This window comes from Seriola lalandi, unplaced genomic scaffold, assembly GCF_002814215.2.
Source record: "Seriola lalandi dorsalis isolate HSWRI2012SDOR001 ecotype SW California unplaced genomic scaffold, Sedor1 jcf7180002054351, whole genome shotgun sequence".
Lineage (NCBI taxonomy): Eukaryota > Metazoa > Chordata > Actinopteri > Carangiformes > Carangidae > Seriola > Seriola lalandi.
Window position 1 is genome coordinate 266,174 of NW_019524904.1, and position 14,184 is coordinate 280,357.

The 14,184-nt window shown below is 41.7% G+C and overlaps 1 protein-coding gene across 3 annotated transcripts in view; it reads left to right on the forward strand.

Annotated features, from left to right (window-relative positions):
• The window catches only part of vill (villin-like), a 15,230-nt gene continuing 1,046 nt past the window's right edge, over positions 1-14,184 (forward strand). Inside the window, exons 1-20 of one of the 3 annotated variants that reach the window (XM_023407911.2) lie at positions 1-181; positions 1,359-1,397; positions 5,807-5,890; positions 6,044-6,118; positions 6,237-6,436; positions 6,878-6,986; positions 7,335-7,445; positions 8,876-9,081; positions 9,203-9,281; positions 9,377-9,475; positions 9,700-9,853; positions 10,481-10,581; positions 10,679-10,816; positions 10,931-11,089; positions 11,366-11,545; positions 11,661-11,806; positions 12,243-12,387; positions 12,783-12,971; positions 13,286-13,354; positions 13,531-13,869. In XM_023407911.2, the coding sequence (XP_023263679.1) occupies positions 137-181; positions 1,359-1,397; positions 5,807-5,890; positions 6,044-6,118; positions 6,237-6,436; positions 6,878-6,986; positions 7,335-7,445; positions 8,876-9,081; positions 9,203-9,281; positions 9,377-9,475; positions 9,700-9,853; positions 10,481-10,581; positions 10,679-10,816; positions 10,931-11,089; positions 11,366-11,545; positions 11,661-11,806; positions 12,243-12,387; positions 12,783-12,971; positions 13,286-13,354; positions 13,531-13,869 (2,667 nt within the window). In that variant the 5' untranslated portion in view covers positions 1-136. The remainder of the gene's footprint in view (positions 182-1,358; positions 1,398-5,806; positions 5,891-6,043; positions 6,119-6,236; positions 6,437-6,877; positions 6,987-7,334; positions 7,446-8,875; positions 9,082-9,202; positions 9,282-9,376; positions 9,476-9,699; positions 9,854-10,480; positions 10,582-10,678; positions 10,817-10,930; positions 11,090-11,365; positions 11,546-11,660; positions 11,807-12,242; positions 12,388-12,782; positions 12,972-13,285; positions 13,355-13,530; positions 13,870-14,184) is intronic. The other 2 variants (XM_023407913.2, XM_023407912.2) reach the window with 2 other exon arrangements.

The window sequence follows — 14,184 nt, forward strand, 5'->3', positions numbered from 1 at the left end:
TGCAGCAGTGGATTAGGCATTACAGAGCTTATTGTTCAAGCCTGAAGAATTTATTTTTACACTTAACTTACCACTTGCCCCTCAGATATGTGGGGACTGAAGTTCACCACGTTGTTGAAATAATCATATTTTCATAATGGAGCCCAGGACGGAATCTAAAAATGAAAAGCCGTGGTCAAAGGTAAGAAAAACTTGAGCCTGTTAACTTGAAGCTGTTGGTTAAGAAGAAAACTAGTTTGGTTACATAACATTGTGTTCTTCAGGTTCCCTGGCAGGGATTGCGTGAACTATATAAGGCAAAGACAAGTGTAATTAGGTGTATCCCCAAACAGAAAACATCAGCAAGCAGCCTGATCCATGATTCATGCTCTGACTGCAATGTTTAACAAAAGAAGTTTATAGATTCTTCACACAGTCTGGAAATGTTTGGGGGCGCCAGCAGAAGCAGCGTTTGATGATTTTGCTGGGGAAATAACGGAGTCTTTATGAGAGCAGGCTGTTTGAATTCTGATGTGCCATTTTCTCATAGCTCAAGGTTATCTTTAGCTACAAAACAAGTAACACATAATTCATTTCTCTTGTATCTTTTACATACAATTCAGTGTTGACGACGGATTAGCATCCGCGCTCTGCAAAAAGACTTTCCCTTTCTATTACTTTAAAAAGTGTGCAAATCACTTTGGATACAGTGTGTTAATACATCCTCACAGTCAGCAAATAAATGCAAACACAAGCTGCCAATGCCTTCTCCACTGGGAGATCAAAGCCCAGAGCTGTAAACCTTCAATAATGTCAAGCGTTCCTCCTTGAGTGTCTGTGTGAGTAGGCACAGAATGAGAGATTTAGCCACAGAAAGCCTCTGATTCCTTTCCAATACCACTCAGAGCTCCTTGAGTCCAAGTCCCCCATCTGCTAGTTGTAACAGTTGTGAAATGAATAATTGGTGTCAAGTGGCTCCTGTAATGCCCACTGTGCTGCTGAGGGCTCAACTCGAACGTAAACACACGACTCCGGCTGGCTACTTAAAGCCAGGACCACGAGTGACGCTGGGGTCCATTTCAACCCAGGAATTGTAGATGATTCTCTCAAGCATTTTCCAAATCCCGTCATTCTGCCAAAAACCAAGCCAGCATCTCCACTAAAAACTGGGAAACTGTGAGAAGAGGCGTATTTAAGGCTGCAGTGTTGTAAATATTGCAACAGGAAATTGCAGGTGTGTTCAGACCTGGGTGTGGAGATAAATACATCCAGCCCTCCCTGGCACACACACACTCCAGAGTACACACAGGAGGAAAAGCCTAGCGATACTTTATTACATAAAAGACATCATCTCACCGATCTACCTCCACAACTTGCAGGAGACAGCCAGGCCTTCACTCCGCCAGACGCAACACAAGGTAGGACCCATACTTTTATTTTGGTATCATATTTCCATAGATTATTCTGAAGCTCTCCATTCATTTCTTTTAACTGAATAACTGCAATTTGGAAAGAATCGCATCCTTATTATCATATTTGTTGATAAATATTCTTTCAAACAGACTTCATATAGTGTTTTTAAACCTACATAATTTCATACACACCAGGAGATTAATGGAGTTCAGGATGTATTCAGAGCATTAACAAATCTCATTCTGTACGCTGAGGCAGGGGACTCCACAGATTAATTGATGTGCAACCAGTCTTTCCTGTCACAGTAATGGAAGCACGGCTGGTCTTCAGTTTATCTTGTCAGAAATTATTTGCTCAGGTTTTTCATCTGTTCTGAGCGGGATCAGATTTCACAATACAATAGTTATTTTCCCTTCACAACAGGGAGTTGCCACTGCAGCCGAGGTCTTCTACAACTGGCAATAAGCAGCGCCATTTAGTCATGTTATTATGTCAATTAAATGAAATAAATGAATTAAAGCAAAGTGGGGGAGAGGGATACTTATTCTCCTCTTCATCCAGTTTTTGTGGGGAAATTGAATTGGATAATAAACTCTTGTAACTGGTTATTTTATCACAATTACATCGGTTGAGAGTCAGACCCTGTGTTTTAAATGGAGTAGTAGGTTTGCTTTGATTTCATTTTTGTTTTACAGAAAATCATTAGTCTTATCAGCCAAATATAATTTGCCATATTATTACTTTAATCTTACTAAAGAACGCTGTTACCTTTACACATGCCTGCAGGGTGTGGCCCACACTTTGCCCACATAATAGATAAATCAGTGAATAGGGCATGTGATTTTGAGGGGTGATTACTGCTTCATTTATTTTATTCTTTTGAATGGAAGCATTCACAATATTAAACATGAATGTTTTATTTTGATATACTGTGCCAGAGTTAGCTTAAAGCTCATTTTCACTTGCAGTAAATTAAGACATACATGTAGTGACAGAACAGCACTGAACAAACAGGAGAAGTCCACTTAATGCAAAAGTATTACTAATTGCATGATACGTACCGGCAGTAAGTGCAGGCCTATGTTAGACAAATTGGAAACAAGGATATTTGTATACAAACAGACAGGTAGTGCTTCCAGTGTTGGGTAGATTTTAACAGACCTTTCAGTTTAGCTTTAAAGTGAGACTGTGTAGCTGAATGAACACACGATACAATCCTCCTCTTTTTTTATTGATTTATAGAATAGTTGAGTTCATGAGTAACAAAACACACCCTTAATCAATTTAGTACACTCAGGACTTTGGTTGCTACAGCCTCACTTGGTCTAGTATGACCAGTAGCTTTGGGTGGCTAACATTAGCTAAATATAAAGTTTGCTAACTTAAGGTAGATATTGGTATGTAATTGATATTTCTACGTCAATTGGCTGATTTTATGACTCTTCTCTAAATGCTACTGTTACACTATGTTTTGGCTTTCACTATTACTCCATAATTGTTACTGCTGGCCACAGTGACTGTTCGTATAAAGTTAAGTAGTTTTGCTTTAAAGCTACTAACTGTAGCGCAACTGTATGTATTATGTCATTCTTAAGATATTGTAAAATGATTTCAGCATGACTCAGTCTTTGCCTCTCAGCACTCATCAGACTCACACACTAAAAGCCAGATTGAGCAGGAGCCAACTAGAGCCTAAACCCAGTCATTTTATTTAAATCTCAATCTTTTTTCTGTTTGCTTTGTGTGTGTGTCACCTATTTATCTGAATACCTAAATACCAGAGCTTTGATAAGGGTGTGGTTAACATCCTGGTCGAGTACAGCTGACCTGATCTATCTCGCCTCACCTGAACACCACCCGCCCCATTAATCACTGCCCAGTGAGACATTCTATTACTAAACCTGGAGTAATGATTAGACTCTGAGGCAGAGAGCAATAAAAGAGCCGTGAATTATAGCTTGGTTATTTTTCCGGAGGGTAACTGCAACCACCGTCGCCCCAGCTATTGACAAATATATCATGTATGCATGGATACTGTGTTTGCATTGCTGATATGTTGCAAGCTGCGTAACATCCCACCGAGCCTGTTTCCATACAGCGTGTCACCACTAAGCCTATATTCTTGGCTCAGCTGCTGATAGTGTGTTTGTTCATCAGTGCTGTTGTTTCTGATATCTGAGTCAAGAGGCAGTCTAAGCGCTGCTGATTGCAGAACTTGAATGTTGCTATGGCACCAAGCTGACACTCATTAGGGGGATTAGAAGTGTTTCGCTGTCAGTGATCCAATCTTTTAAAATGGCTCAGTTGTCACTTTAGAGACATCTGTTTCCAATGATGAGAAAACTCTTCAGGATGAGCAGTGAGGAGGTCTCAAAGCTACATTTTTACTTTGGAGGAGTTTCTAACAAAAATGTGTTTTCTAATGCACTATTTAAGGTTCTAACCCATATTTAAAAATGTTTGAAACAAGCAATGGTGAAAGAAGTATGAAAATCAGAGTTCTCAGCTTACTGTTTGGGTTTTCCTGTCTGCAACCTCATTGTTTTGATTCACTCTTATTGCTCTCATTGCATCGTTTTGTGCAACAGGCAGCCATTTAGCAAAAAGGCTAAAAACCATGTGTACAGCACTTACTGTAACACCACCGACCGCAGACTGACAAACGTAACGACTAACTGGTGAACATAGTGGAGCACTTAGCAGCTAAATAGCCAGATGTTTCCCTCAAAAGTTGTAAACCAAAAACAGAGCTTAAAGAGAGTTAAAATATTGGACTTACATTCATCAAGAAGCCAAACACACAGCTCCAATTAATGCTAACATTGCTCTGTAACTGTTGGATGTGTAAACAGGAAACTGTTTGCTGATGACATACTTTTTTAGGCCAACCCGGAAGTTAGCATCATCCTGGTTCCCTGGACAAAAAGCCAATGGGATTTTTACATTGGCTTTTGGATTATTGCAGCAAATAAGATCTGTGACAAACAAAGGTGTTTGATACTTATTGCAGGTTTAAATAAAACTGGCAATGCAACAATGCAAATATACTTAAATATTACCTAAACTATATGACATATAAAAGGTCTATGTGGCCTAAATATAAAAATGTTTTAAAAAAACAAAACAAACAAACAATAAAATTAAAGTTTATTAAAGTAGTGAAAAGTAGCAAACTAGAAATATAAAACGTCTCAAAACAGGAGCCGGAAGAAGGCTTAAAACTGCTAAAGTACGATACATAAGTAAACGTGCGAAGCTACATTCCACTATTGATCACAGATTCTTATAGTTTAAATCATGCTTCTCCATCAGAAACCGTATTCACGTAATTAACATCTCACAATTAATTAGGTTAACTGGCAACAGGTGAGATAAAACGAGCTTCCCAGAAAGGCCTAGTCTTCCTGAAGTGAAGACAGTGAGGTGTCACTACTCTGAAACATTTAAGAATAAGTATCAATGTTTCTCAACGTAAAATTGCGAAGAATTCTGAGATTTAATTGTCTATAGTACACAATGTCATTAAAAGATTCAGATAATCTGAGGAAATCTCTGTAAGCAAGGGGCAAGGCCGAAAACCAATATTGGATGGCCGTGGTCTTCGGGCCCTCAGACGGCACTGCATTAAAAACAGACACGATTCTGTTGTGGACGTCACTGCGTGGGCTCAGAAACTCTGTGAACACAGTTCGTCGCTGCTTCCGCAAACGCAAGATGAAACTCCACCATGCAAAGAGGAAAATCTGGTGTCCCGAGCTCATTTAAAATGGACTGTGGCGAAGTGAGAAAACTGTCCTGTGGTCTGACGAGTCGACATATGGAAATCATGGACGCCGCGTTCTCCGGGTTAAAGAGTAATCCGGCTCGGTGTGGGGATGCGTTAGTGCACATGGCATGGGTAACCTGCACATTTGTGAAGGCACCATTAATGCTGGACGATATAAACAGGTTTTTTGGAGCGATATATGCTGCCAAGTAGACGGCGTCTTTTTCAGGGAAGGCCTTGCCTTTTTCACATTCTGCACGTGCTTGTCGCCCATTGGCAATGTTTGGCGAATTATGAAACTTAAAATACGTCAAAGGAGACCCCGAACTGTTGAGCAGGGGAAATCGTACATCAAGCATGAATGGGAAAACATTCCACCTTCAAAATTAAAGCAACTGGGTCTCAGATCCCAGAAACGATGAAATTTCTTAGTTTCAGCATTTGATGTGTCTTTGTGCTCTTTTCAATTAAACATGGGGTTTTAATGTTTGACAAATCACATTGTTTTTATTTAGGTTTTACACAGCATCCCAACTTTTTTGGAAGCAGGGCTGTACATAAAGCTTAAGAGAAACTGAGTTTGGTGTATGCAAAAAAAACCAAATGAGAATCTCATTGCTTTTTGCTTTATATGTTCGTTTGTTTCAGTTCAGCAGAATGATGAGCGATGACAATCAAGACGCATTTAGAAGTGTCAGCCGAAAGCCAGGCCTGCAGATATGGACCATCAATGTGAGTCAGCCGCTAAAACAAATTATCATGCAACCCACGTTACTGTGAATGTGGGCATTACTGGTCCCTATGGTTAAAGTCAGGCGCGGCATGCTGAAATCTTACTTTTGTGTAAGATTTCACAATATTTAACATGTTTTTGTCGTTATTCAGAACATGCAGATGGTGCCTGTTCCAGCCCAAGGCTTTGGTAACTTCTTTGAAGGAGACTGTTACATTGTTCTGTATGTGAGTACAATGCTGGCTGATTTCCCAAGAGGCTGCAGCTAGGCTCAGCATTAACGCCTGGATAGTATGTATGTGCAAGTGTTAAAGCTCCTGTGTTTTTTTTCATGCTTCTCACCAGATAAGTCAGAGCAAGGGTTCGGGCCAGTCTGCTGACATTCACTACTGGATAGGAAAGTCCTCCTCTCAGGACGAGCAAGGTGCAGCGGCCATCTACGTCACCCAGCTGGATGAATACCTGGGTGGGAGTCCGGTGCAGCACAGGGAGGTGCAGGGCAGTGAGTCACCCCGCTTCAGGAGCTACTTCAAAAATGGCCTCATGTGAGTCAAAGAAAAAAGGGGCTGGTATGTGAACTAGAAGTTGGCGGTTACCAAATAAAGAGAGGGAGACACACACACACACACACACACACACACACACACACACACACACTTATGTTGTAATCTTCCTCAGACGTGGTTTACAACACTAATCCCTCTGTATGAAATCATTATGACACAAATTACACTTGTTGAGGCTCAGCAAAGAAAAACACAATTTTCTCTCATCCAGTGAATTAACCTTCAACTTCCTGTTGTGTTTTTTGCTTCATGCTCATGAAACGTTAAGGTGACTTTCAAAATTAACAAACAATAAATCCTCCCAGGTGCTTTTTTTTTTTTTTTTGCATTCATACTTCTGCATACTGGCATATTTTTTTTTTTTTTTTTTTATTACACTTGAACTTTGCTCATGTGCAGTGTACCGATCTCTGTACCCAGCTACAAGAAGGGTGGAGTGGCCTCGGGCTTTCACCACGTTGACACGAACGTGTACAATGTCCTGCGACTGCTGCACGTAAAAGGGAGGAAGCACGTCACAGCCGCAGAGGTATACAGACAGGAATATAAAGGGCTATGACGGGGGTAGATGACTGGGATGTACTGCCTGGCCCAGGACTTCCCACTGGAGACAACACAGGCTTCACACAGCCACCGTGTTGACACTCACTCTTTATTAAAAAAAAAAAAAAAGGCATGCTTGTTGATATCGCTGTCAAAGTAGGTGTTATTTGTCTGAGCAGCGCTAAGACTGTGTAGCAGTTATTTAATATTTCCCTATGTTAACAGTATTTGTTTCTCTCTGAGCGTTTTATGACACGATAAGCTATTCATTTGAATAAAGGGAAATTACTCGATAACCCTCCATCGTGCTGAAGTTCGTGACGTTTGTGTGCAGGTGGAGGTGTCGTGGAACAGCTTTAACACCGGAGATATATTCCTCCTGGATATGGGGAAAGCCATAGTGCAGTGGAACGGCCTCCAGAGCAACAGGAGGGAGAAGCTCAAGGTAATCCTCCTCTCCGATTAGTCACAAGAGCACTTAAAGTAGCAAAAGTAAAAGAACTCATTACACAGAATGGCTTCTTTTAGAGGTCTGTGTTATTATAGTACTGCATCACTATAATTGCTGTATTAACACGAAAGCAGCGAGGTTGAGGTGGAGCAAATTATGAAGGCAATTAAAATGGGTTGCATGTAACATCTGAATATGCAAAGTAACTTGTGCAGCACAGCAATACAGTGGTGTAAAAAGGTCTTTATTGCCTACGGTAAATATGTAGTGAGGTGTAGTGAACGTCACATTTTAAAGTTGCACAGAATTACTACTTCAAAAGTGTGTATTTAAGCCCAGTACTTGAGGGAATGTACCTCCTTTTTTATATTTACACTACTAGTGTAAGTGGACATATAAAAACTTAAAGGTGGTTCCCCTGTGGAGCAAAACTGTGCAGAGGTCTTACAAAAGTGTTGAATGCATTTCCTCCCACATAGAACACACAACCTCCCACATATATATATTTTTTTATAACTACTGTGTTGACACATAGCTGTGTTTTGTTGGCACGTTACGACCACCAACTGTCAATCAGTGGAGTAGCATGAACCGGATGCCAGCTGTGTGCTCACGCCTGCGCACGGTACCAGCAAAAGTGGGATCCACTCATAAAAAACATCGCTTAATATTGCTACTAATGGTCAATAATAGAAATATATTTCTTTAGTACCTTTTTCATTCAATATTTTTTTTGTTTCACAAATGTATGGAATCACATTAAAAAAAAACCTCTATATTCAAATATATTGGATTTAATTTTTTTGTTTTTATTTATTTTTTTATATGTCTCTCTATCCTTCAAGAATCTCTGAAGACTCATCTCTTCTGAGAGAACCTCCTCTCCTAACACTTCTAACACCCTAACGTGACTAACAAACACTTACCTACCTTCTTTACTTGATCTCCTTTCTACTTATTAAACACACAGCACTTAGTGCTTACACCAAGGTCTTCCACCGCACTGACGCCTTAGAGACGTCTCTCACTTGTAAGTTCTGTCGGATAAAAGCGTCTGCCAAATGAGTAACTGTAAATTTTTGAAATGTAAATCATTGCACAGTCCATTACACATCACAATCAAATAAAAGGAAAACAGAAAACCACAAAGAACAGCACTGTTTCCAGGCACCACAGTCACAGTCACTGAAATGTAGGGAGAGCAATTTTTCAAACTCTACTTATAAAGTTTGTAACTGTCTATTAAATGTGAAGAAGACAACAGAAAAAGTCAGAAAGAACTAGTTGTGATTCATTTTGCCATTCTTGTGATTTATAGATCATTTGACAGTATTAATAGTGAAAGCTTTCCATCGTGTGGGTCTTTTTTTTTAATGACAACAAGGATTCTACTCACTTGGCTTTCATACCTCCTCTCTGTGCAGGCGGTGCTGTTGGCTCAGGACATCCGCGACAGGGAGAGAGGAGGTCGCGCTCAGATCGGTTTGGTGGAGGGAGGAGATGAGCAGGACTCCCCGGAGCTGATGAAGGTCATGACGGCGGTGCTCGGCCAAAGAACCGGGTCGCTGAAAGAGGCCGTCCCCGACGACAGACCCGATCAAGCACAGAACGGCAGCGTCAGGCTGTACCAGTAAGGATGATGAACCATTGCATTGCTGTCACAGTTGTGGGATAATGGTACCTTTTTTTTTTGTTGGTTTTTAGCTATTTAACAGCTTCATAAATTGTTTCTTCTCATTTCTGTCTTCCAGCGTTTTTGAAAATAGCGGGAATCTCGTGGTTCAAGAAGTGGCCACGCAACCTCTAACTCAAGACCTGCTGCACTCCTCTGTAATTGGCTTTTATCCTCCAAACGTGTTCTGCGGAAACTGTTTATGTAGAAAAACCGTGTCCTGTCTCAACGTCTTCTCTTCTCTCGCTGTCAGGACTGTTACATCGCGGACCAGGGCGGCTCTAGTGTGATGGTGTGGAAAGGCAAACAGGCCTCCAAGGAAGAGCGGCGAGAAGCTCTGAACAGGGCAGTGGTGAGTTTTGAATGATTAAATCTACAATATATCGGAAGGTCAAGCCAGAACGATACTTTCTCCAGATGAGGTCAGTATATCACAAATAAAAAGGTCACACCCCTAGGTATATTTCCTTTTTTGATTAAAAGATCATTACTCAATATTAAGGTTTTTGTTTTGCCAGAATCATTAAATGAAACTGTATCATGAGAGACACTTTGTCCACTCACCTTTTCTACCAGGGCTACATCAAAGCCAAGAACTACCCACCCAGCACCACTGTAGAGGTGATGACGGAGGGAGGAGAGTCGGCATTGTTCAAGCACCTGTTCAAATCCTGGAGAGACAAAGGGCAAACTCAGGGTCTGGGTACCACCTACAGCGTGGGGAAGATAGGTACAGCTCTCGTCTGATTCACCTCTGGGTCAAATTTCTTTTTATTTATTTTCTTTAATTTTCTTATACACTAAAGACATTTTAACACACTATGCCTAGCGTGTTTCAATTAGGATTGATGATATTGATATTTGATGTAATGGATTGATGAGGTGATCGATGATTGAACAAAATGTTGTGACATTTATAATCACTACATAAAAAGTATGCAATATAACTATGAAATTGTGAGGTAATGCAAAAAAAAATGTTTTAAACTCGGTTTGTTATTATGAAATATTTTTCCATTGTTTGTCCTTTTTGTTTAATTTCAGCAGGTTTTTTTTATTCTCAGTATGTTCTTTTAAAAAAAAAAAACTTTTAATGACTTTTCATCACAAAACCTTTCTGTGAGTCGAGGCGACAAGGCCGCCATGATTGGCTGTGTAATTATTCAGAGTAAGGTCAGCAGCAATGACCTGCAATTCAGTTATTTTATTGTGGGGAAAGGAAAAATCATTCCATAGTTGAAGAAAATTTCAGATATAGAATTATTTCCCGATTTTTGGTTGGATAATATATTTTGTCGATACATACAGAACTTTCAAATTCTCAGTTGTCTTAATGTATGATGCATTAAATTTACAGCTAAGGTTGACCAAGTGAAGTTCGATGTGATGGAGCTCCACGCTCGTCCTGAACTGGCAGCACAGCAGCGCATGGTAGACGACGCATCTGGAGATGTTAAGGTGAGCATCCAGACAGACCCGCAGAGCAGATGTGCTGCTGACTTTGTGCGGTCAGCGGTCCAAATGACATTTCTGTAAATGTTTCTGTCTTCGTCAGGTGTGGCGCATCGAGAACCTGGAGCTGGCCGAAGTGAATCCAAGTACTTACGGACAGTTCTATGGAGGAGACTGCTACTTGGTATTGTACACGTATCAGAGGTCGAACAAGCAGCAGTACATCCTCTACATGTGGCAGGTCGGCAGCATCACAAACACATCTAAACTTTCATTTCATTTAAAATCGCTCTCTTTGTTTCTGTTCAACTGAGAACACGACTTTGTTTTAACCTGGTTTTGTGTCTCGCGCCAGGGCCGTCATGCCACCAAAGACGAGATCACAGCGTGCGCCTACCAGGCTGTCAACATTGATAACGAATACAATGGAGCCCCGGTGCAGGTCAGGGTGGTGATGGGAAAAGAGCCGCGCCACTTCCTGGCTATTTTCAAAGGCAAACTCATCATCTTCGAGGTATGATTTTGTTTTTTTCTGTTGCACAGCAGATGCTCAAATGCAAAAAAATATATATATCTTGGTTGGGTGTGATATCATAGGAATTATTACTGTAATCTGGTAAGAAACATCACGACATTAATCCTACGGGCTCGGAAAAATTCACAAATAACACTTATCAAATCTGCAAGTAGAAGAAAGATGCAAAAACATTAATTAGTTGTGAAGTGCATATCCTGTATGTGTTATTGTGTGCCAATCTCAACACGCACTTCATTCTGTGTGTGGCTAAAGGGCGGTACAGGTCGCCCGGGTGCGGTCAACCCTGACGCGGGTGCCAGGCTGTTCCAGGTAAGAGGGACTAATGAGCTGAACACCAAGGCCACTGAAGTGCTGGCAAGGGCCTCGTCCCTCAACACCAACGACGTTTTCCTTCTGAAGACCGATCACATATGCTACCTGTGGTACGGAAAGGTAAGTGCATCACAGACGAGCCCCTTTCAACAAATAAAAAAAAAAAAAAGTACATTTGTTTGTGCTTTCACGCTGATCCGTATTTTGTTTGCTGCCTGGTTCTTTCTGTGTCCAGGGCTGCAGCGGCGACGAGAGGGTGATGGGGAGAGCGATGTCTGATGTGCTGTCCAAGCAGGACAAGCAGGTGGTGATGGAGGGCCAGGAGCCAGCTGAATTCTGGGTAGCCCTGGGAGGAAAGGCCCCCTATGCCAGTGACAAGAGGTAAACACAGACGACGGCGGCAGCAGCAGCAGCATCACACCTCTGAATCAGGATTTTTTTGTGATTGGTGTTTGTGAAGATGCCTTTCAGGTAGCTGGCAATCTTCCTGTTCATTTCTCCTCCCTGCTAGACGAATTGCATGCTATTTTTTATTATTTATTATTTCAAATCAGGTAGAGAATAACTATTATAATAACTTATAAACAAGGCACTGTCTTCAGAATTCATTCAAAAGGCTCTTCAATCATATTTTGAACCATTAATAAGCTTAAATTTAAATCTGCATGGAATATTTTTATATCAAGGTCAGTGGAATATGCCCAATGTCATCTGAAGCCAGTGAAATAAAGCATCCACACACACACACAAACACACACACACATAAACAGAGCAGATTATACAGTTTTTATGACGGAACGGGTCTGTGTAATTTCAGACTGCAGAAGGAGGAGCCTCCTCACAGTCCCCGGCTGTTTGAATGCTCCAATCAGACGGGTCAGTTTAGGATGACCGAGGTGGATGACTTCGCCCAGAGTGACCTGGACGAGGAGGACGTCATGCTGCTGGACACCTGGGAGGAGGTGAGAGGTCAAATGGCCTCAGCCAGAAATACATCATCTGCTTGGGAACTGGGAATTGGACAGTAAAATTTACTAAACGTGTTTTCCTTTTTAAAGCGGTTTAAATGTCAGTAATCGATGAAAGCATTTTAATTTTTAGTTTTACGTTACAGCATCATAATTGGTTACATTGTCAGTAGTTTTTCTGTAAACCCTGAAAGAAGTTGATAGTAGTTGACTAACAGTTAAGTGTCAGCTGAAAAGTTAGAGAAGAAATCTCCTGAAATGCCACTGGAAGCCATGGAAGTTGCTGAAGTGTAACTTTCTTCGTTTTTCTCTCACTTCTGCTCTGGAGTCGATTATTAAAATATATCCCATCTGTTATTCTCTCACTTCTTCCCTCCAAATCGCCTCAGATTTTCCTGTGGGTTGGAAAATCAGCCAACCAGCATGAGACCAAAGAGGCTTGGCACAGCGCACAGGAATACCTGAGGACCCACCCTGCGGGCCGTGACCCGGACACGCCCATCATCTTTGTCAAACAGGGATATGAGCCGCCCACCTTCACCGGCTGGTTCAACGCATGGGATCCCCATAAGTGGAGCGTGAGTTTAGTAGCCTCCCTTTGATCTCAGCAGGAAGCACCAGAGTTTTATTAACAGACTAACGCGGCGATGATCAAGGCATGACAGAGCGCTATTCATAGTAGTGTATCGGTGTACATTTCCATTTCATCAATACTGATTGTGCCACAAATATCACATGAATGCTGAGAATAATCTTGTGTGAACAAATCATCTCAGGAATTAGGAAGAGCAAACAGTCACATGTGGATGATTTAATAGATTTGTTTCTGAAGATGATGAAGACCCCGCATGCTTACTAATCTTCCCTCCTGGCTCACTTGATCTTTTAACAGGGAGGAAACTCCTATGAGGAGATGAAAAAAAAGCTGAGTGATCCTGCATCTCTCTCACAGATCACTGTTGTAAGTGATTGACTAACACTAATCCTAACTCTAATTGACATGTATTAATATCAGCCATGTAATGTCTCCAGTGTGATAAATATAATGTCACTAATCTGTGAATGTTTGTACACTTTTGATGTTTTTTCTCCCAAATGTCATGTACAAGTTAACAAGCTCACCTCTCGCATCTGCAGGACCTGAACAACACGAACCTGAGTAAGAGTCCAGTTGGGACGGGTGGGGGTGGTTACAGGGCTCCAGGTGGCCCTGTGAGCTCCCCTCCTCTCTACAGGGTCCATGGGGGTGATCTGTCCCCGAGGCCCTCCACTCCCACCAGCCCGTCCACTCAGAGAGCCCAGCCCCCTGTGTCTATGAACCTGTCCCCATCTGCTAGCTTCACTCCGTCGTCCCCGGCAGCCGGTGGCACCGTGTCCCCCTCTGCTGGAGGCTCTGGGATGTATCTGGACCCGGAGCTGCTCATCAACAAGTCTCCCAGCGAGCTGCCGCAGGGAGTGGAGCCCGACCAGAGAGAGGTTGGTGCAGGATTCTGGATGTGGTGCGAATGGCACAGCAACATGGAAATCAGTGTGAATGTATCTGCCTAACCAAATCCAATGCATTATTTTCATACTGAGGCTACAGTAACATTTCAGGCAAATACACTAAGATTAAACAACTTCATTTGAAGGTTTTCCGGTAATATTTTTATAGTGTGTTGTAGTGTTTTAGTGCAGTAGCTTTGTGTCGATGTGGAGCGGTTGTTGCAGGAAAGCTCTGGAGTCACACTCTGTGTGAACTAAATACTGAAGTTCAGCAGCTGTTTCTCAGCCAGCAGCAGCAGCAGCAGC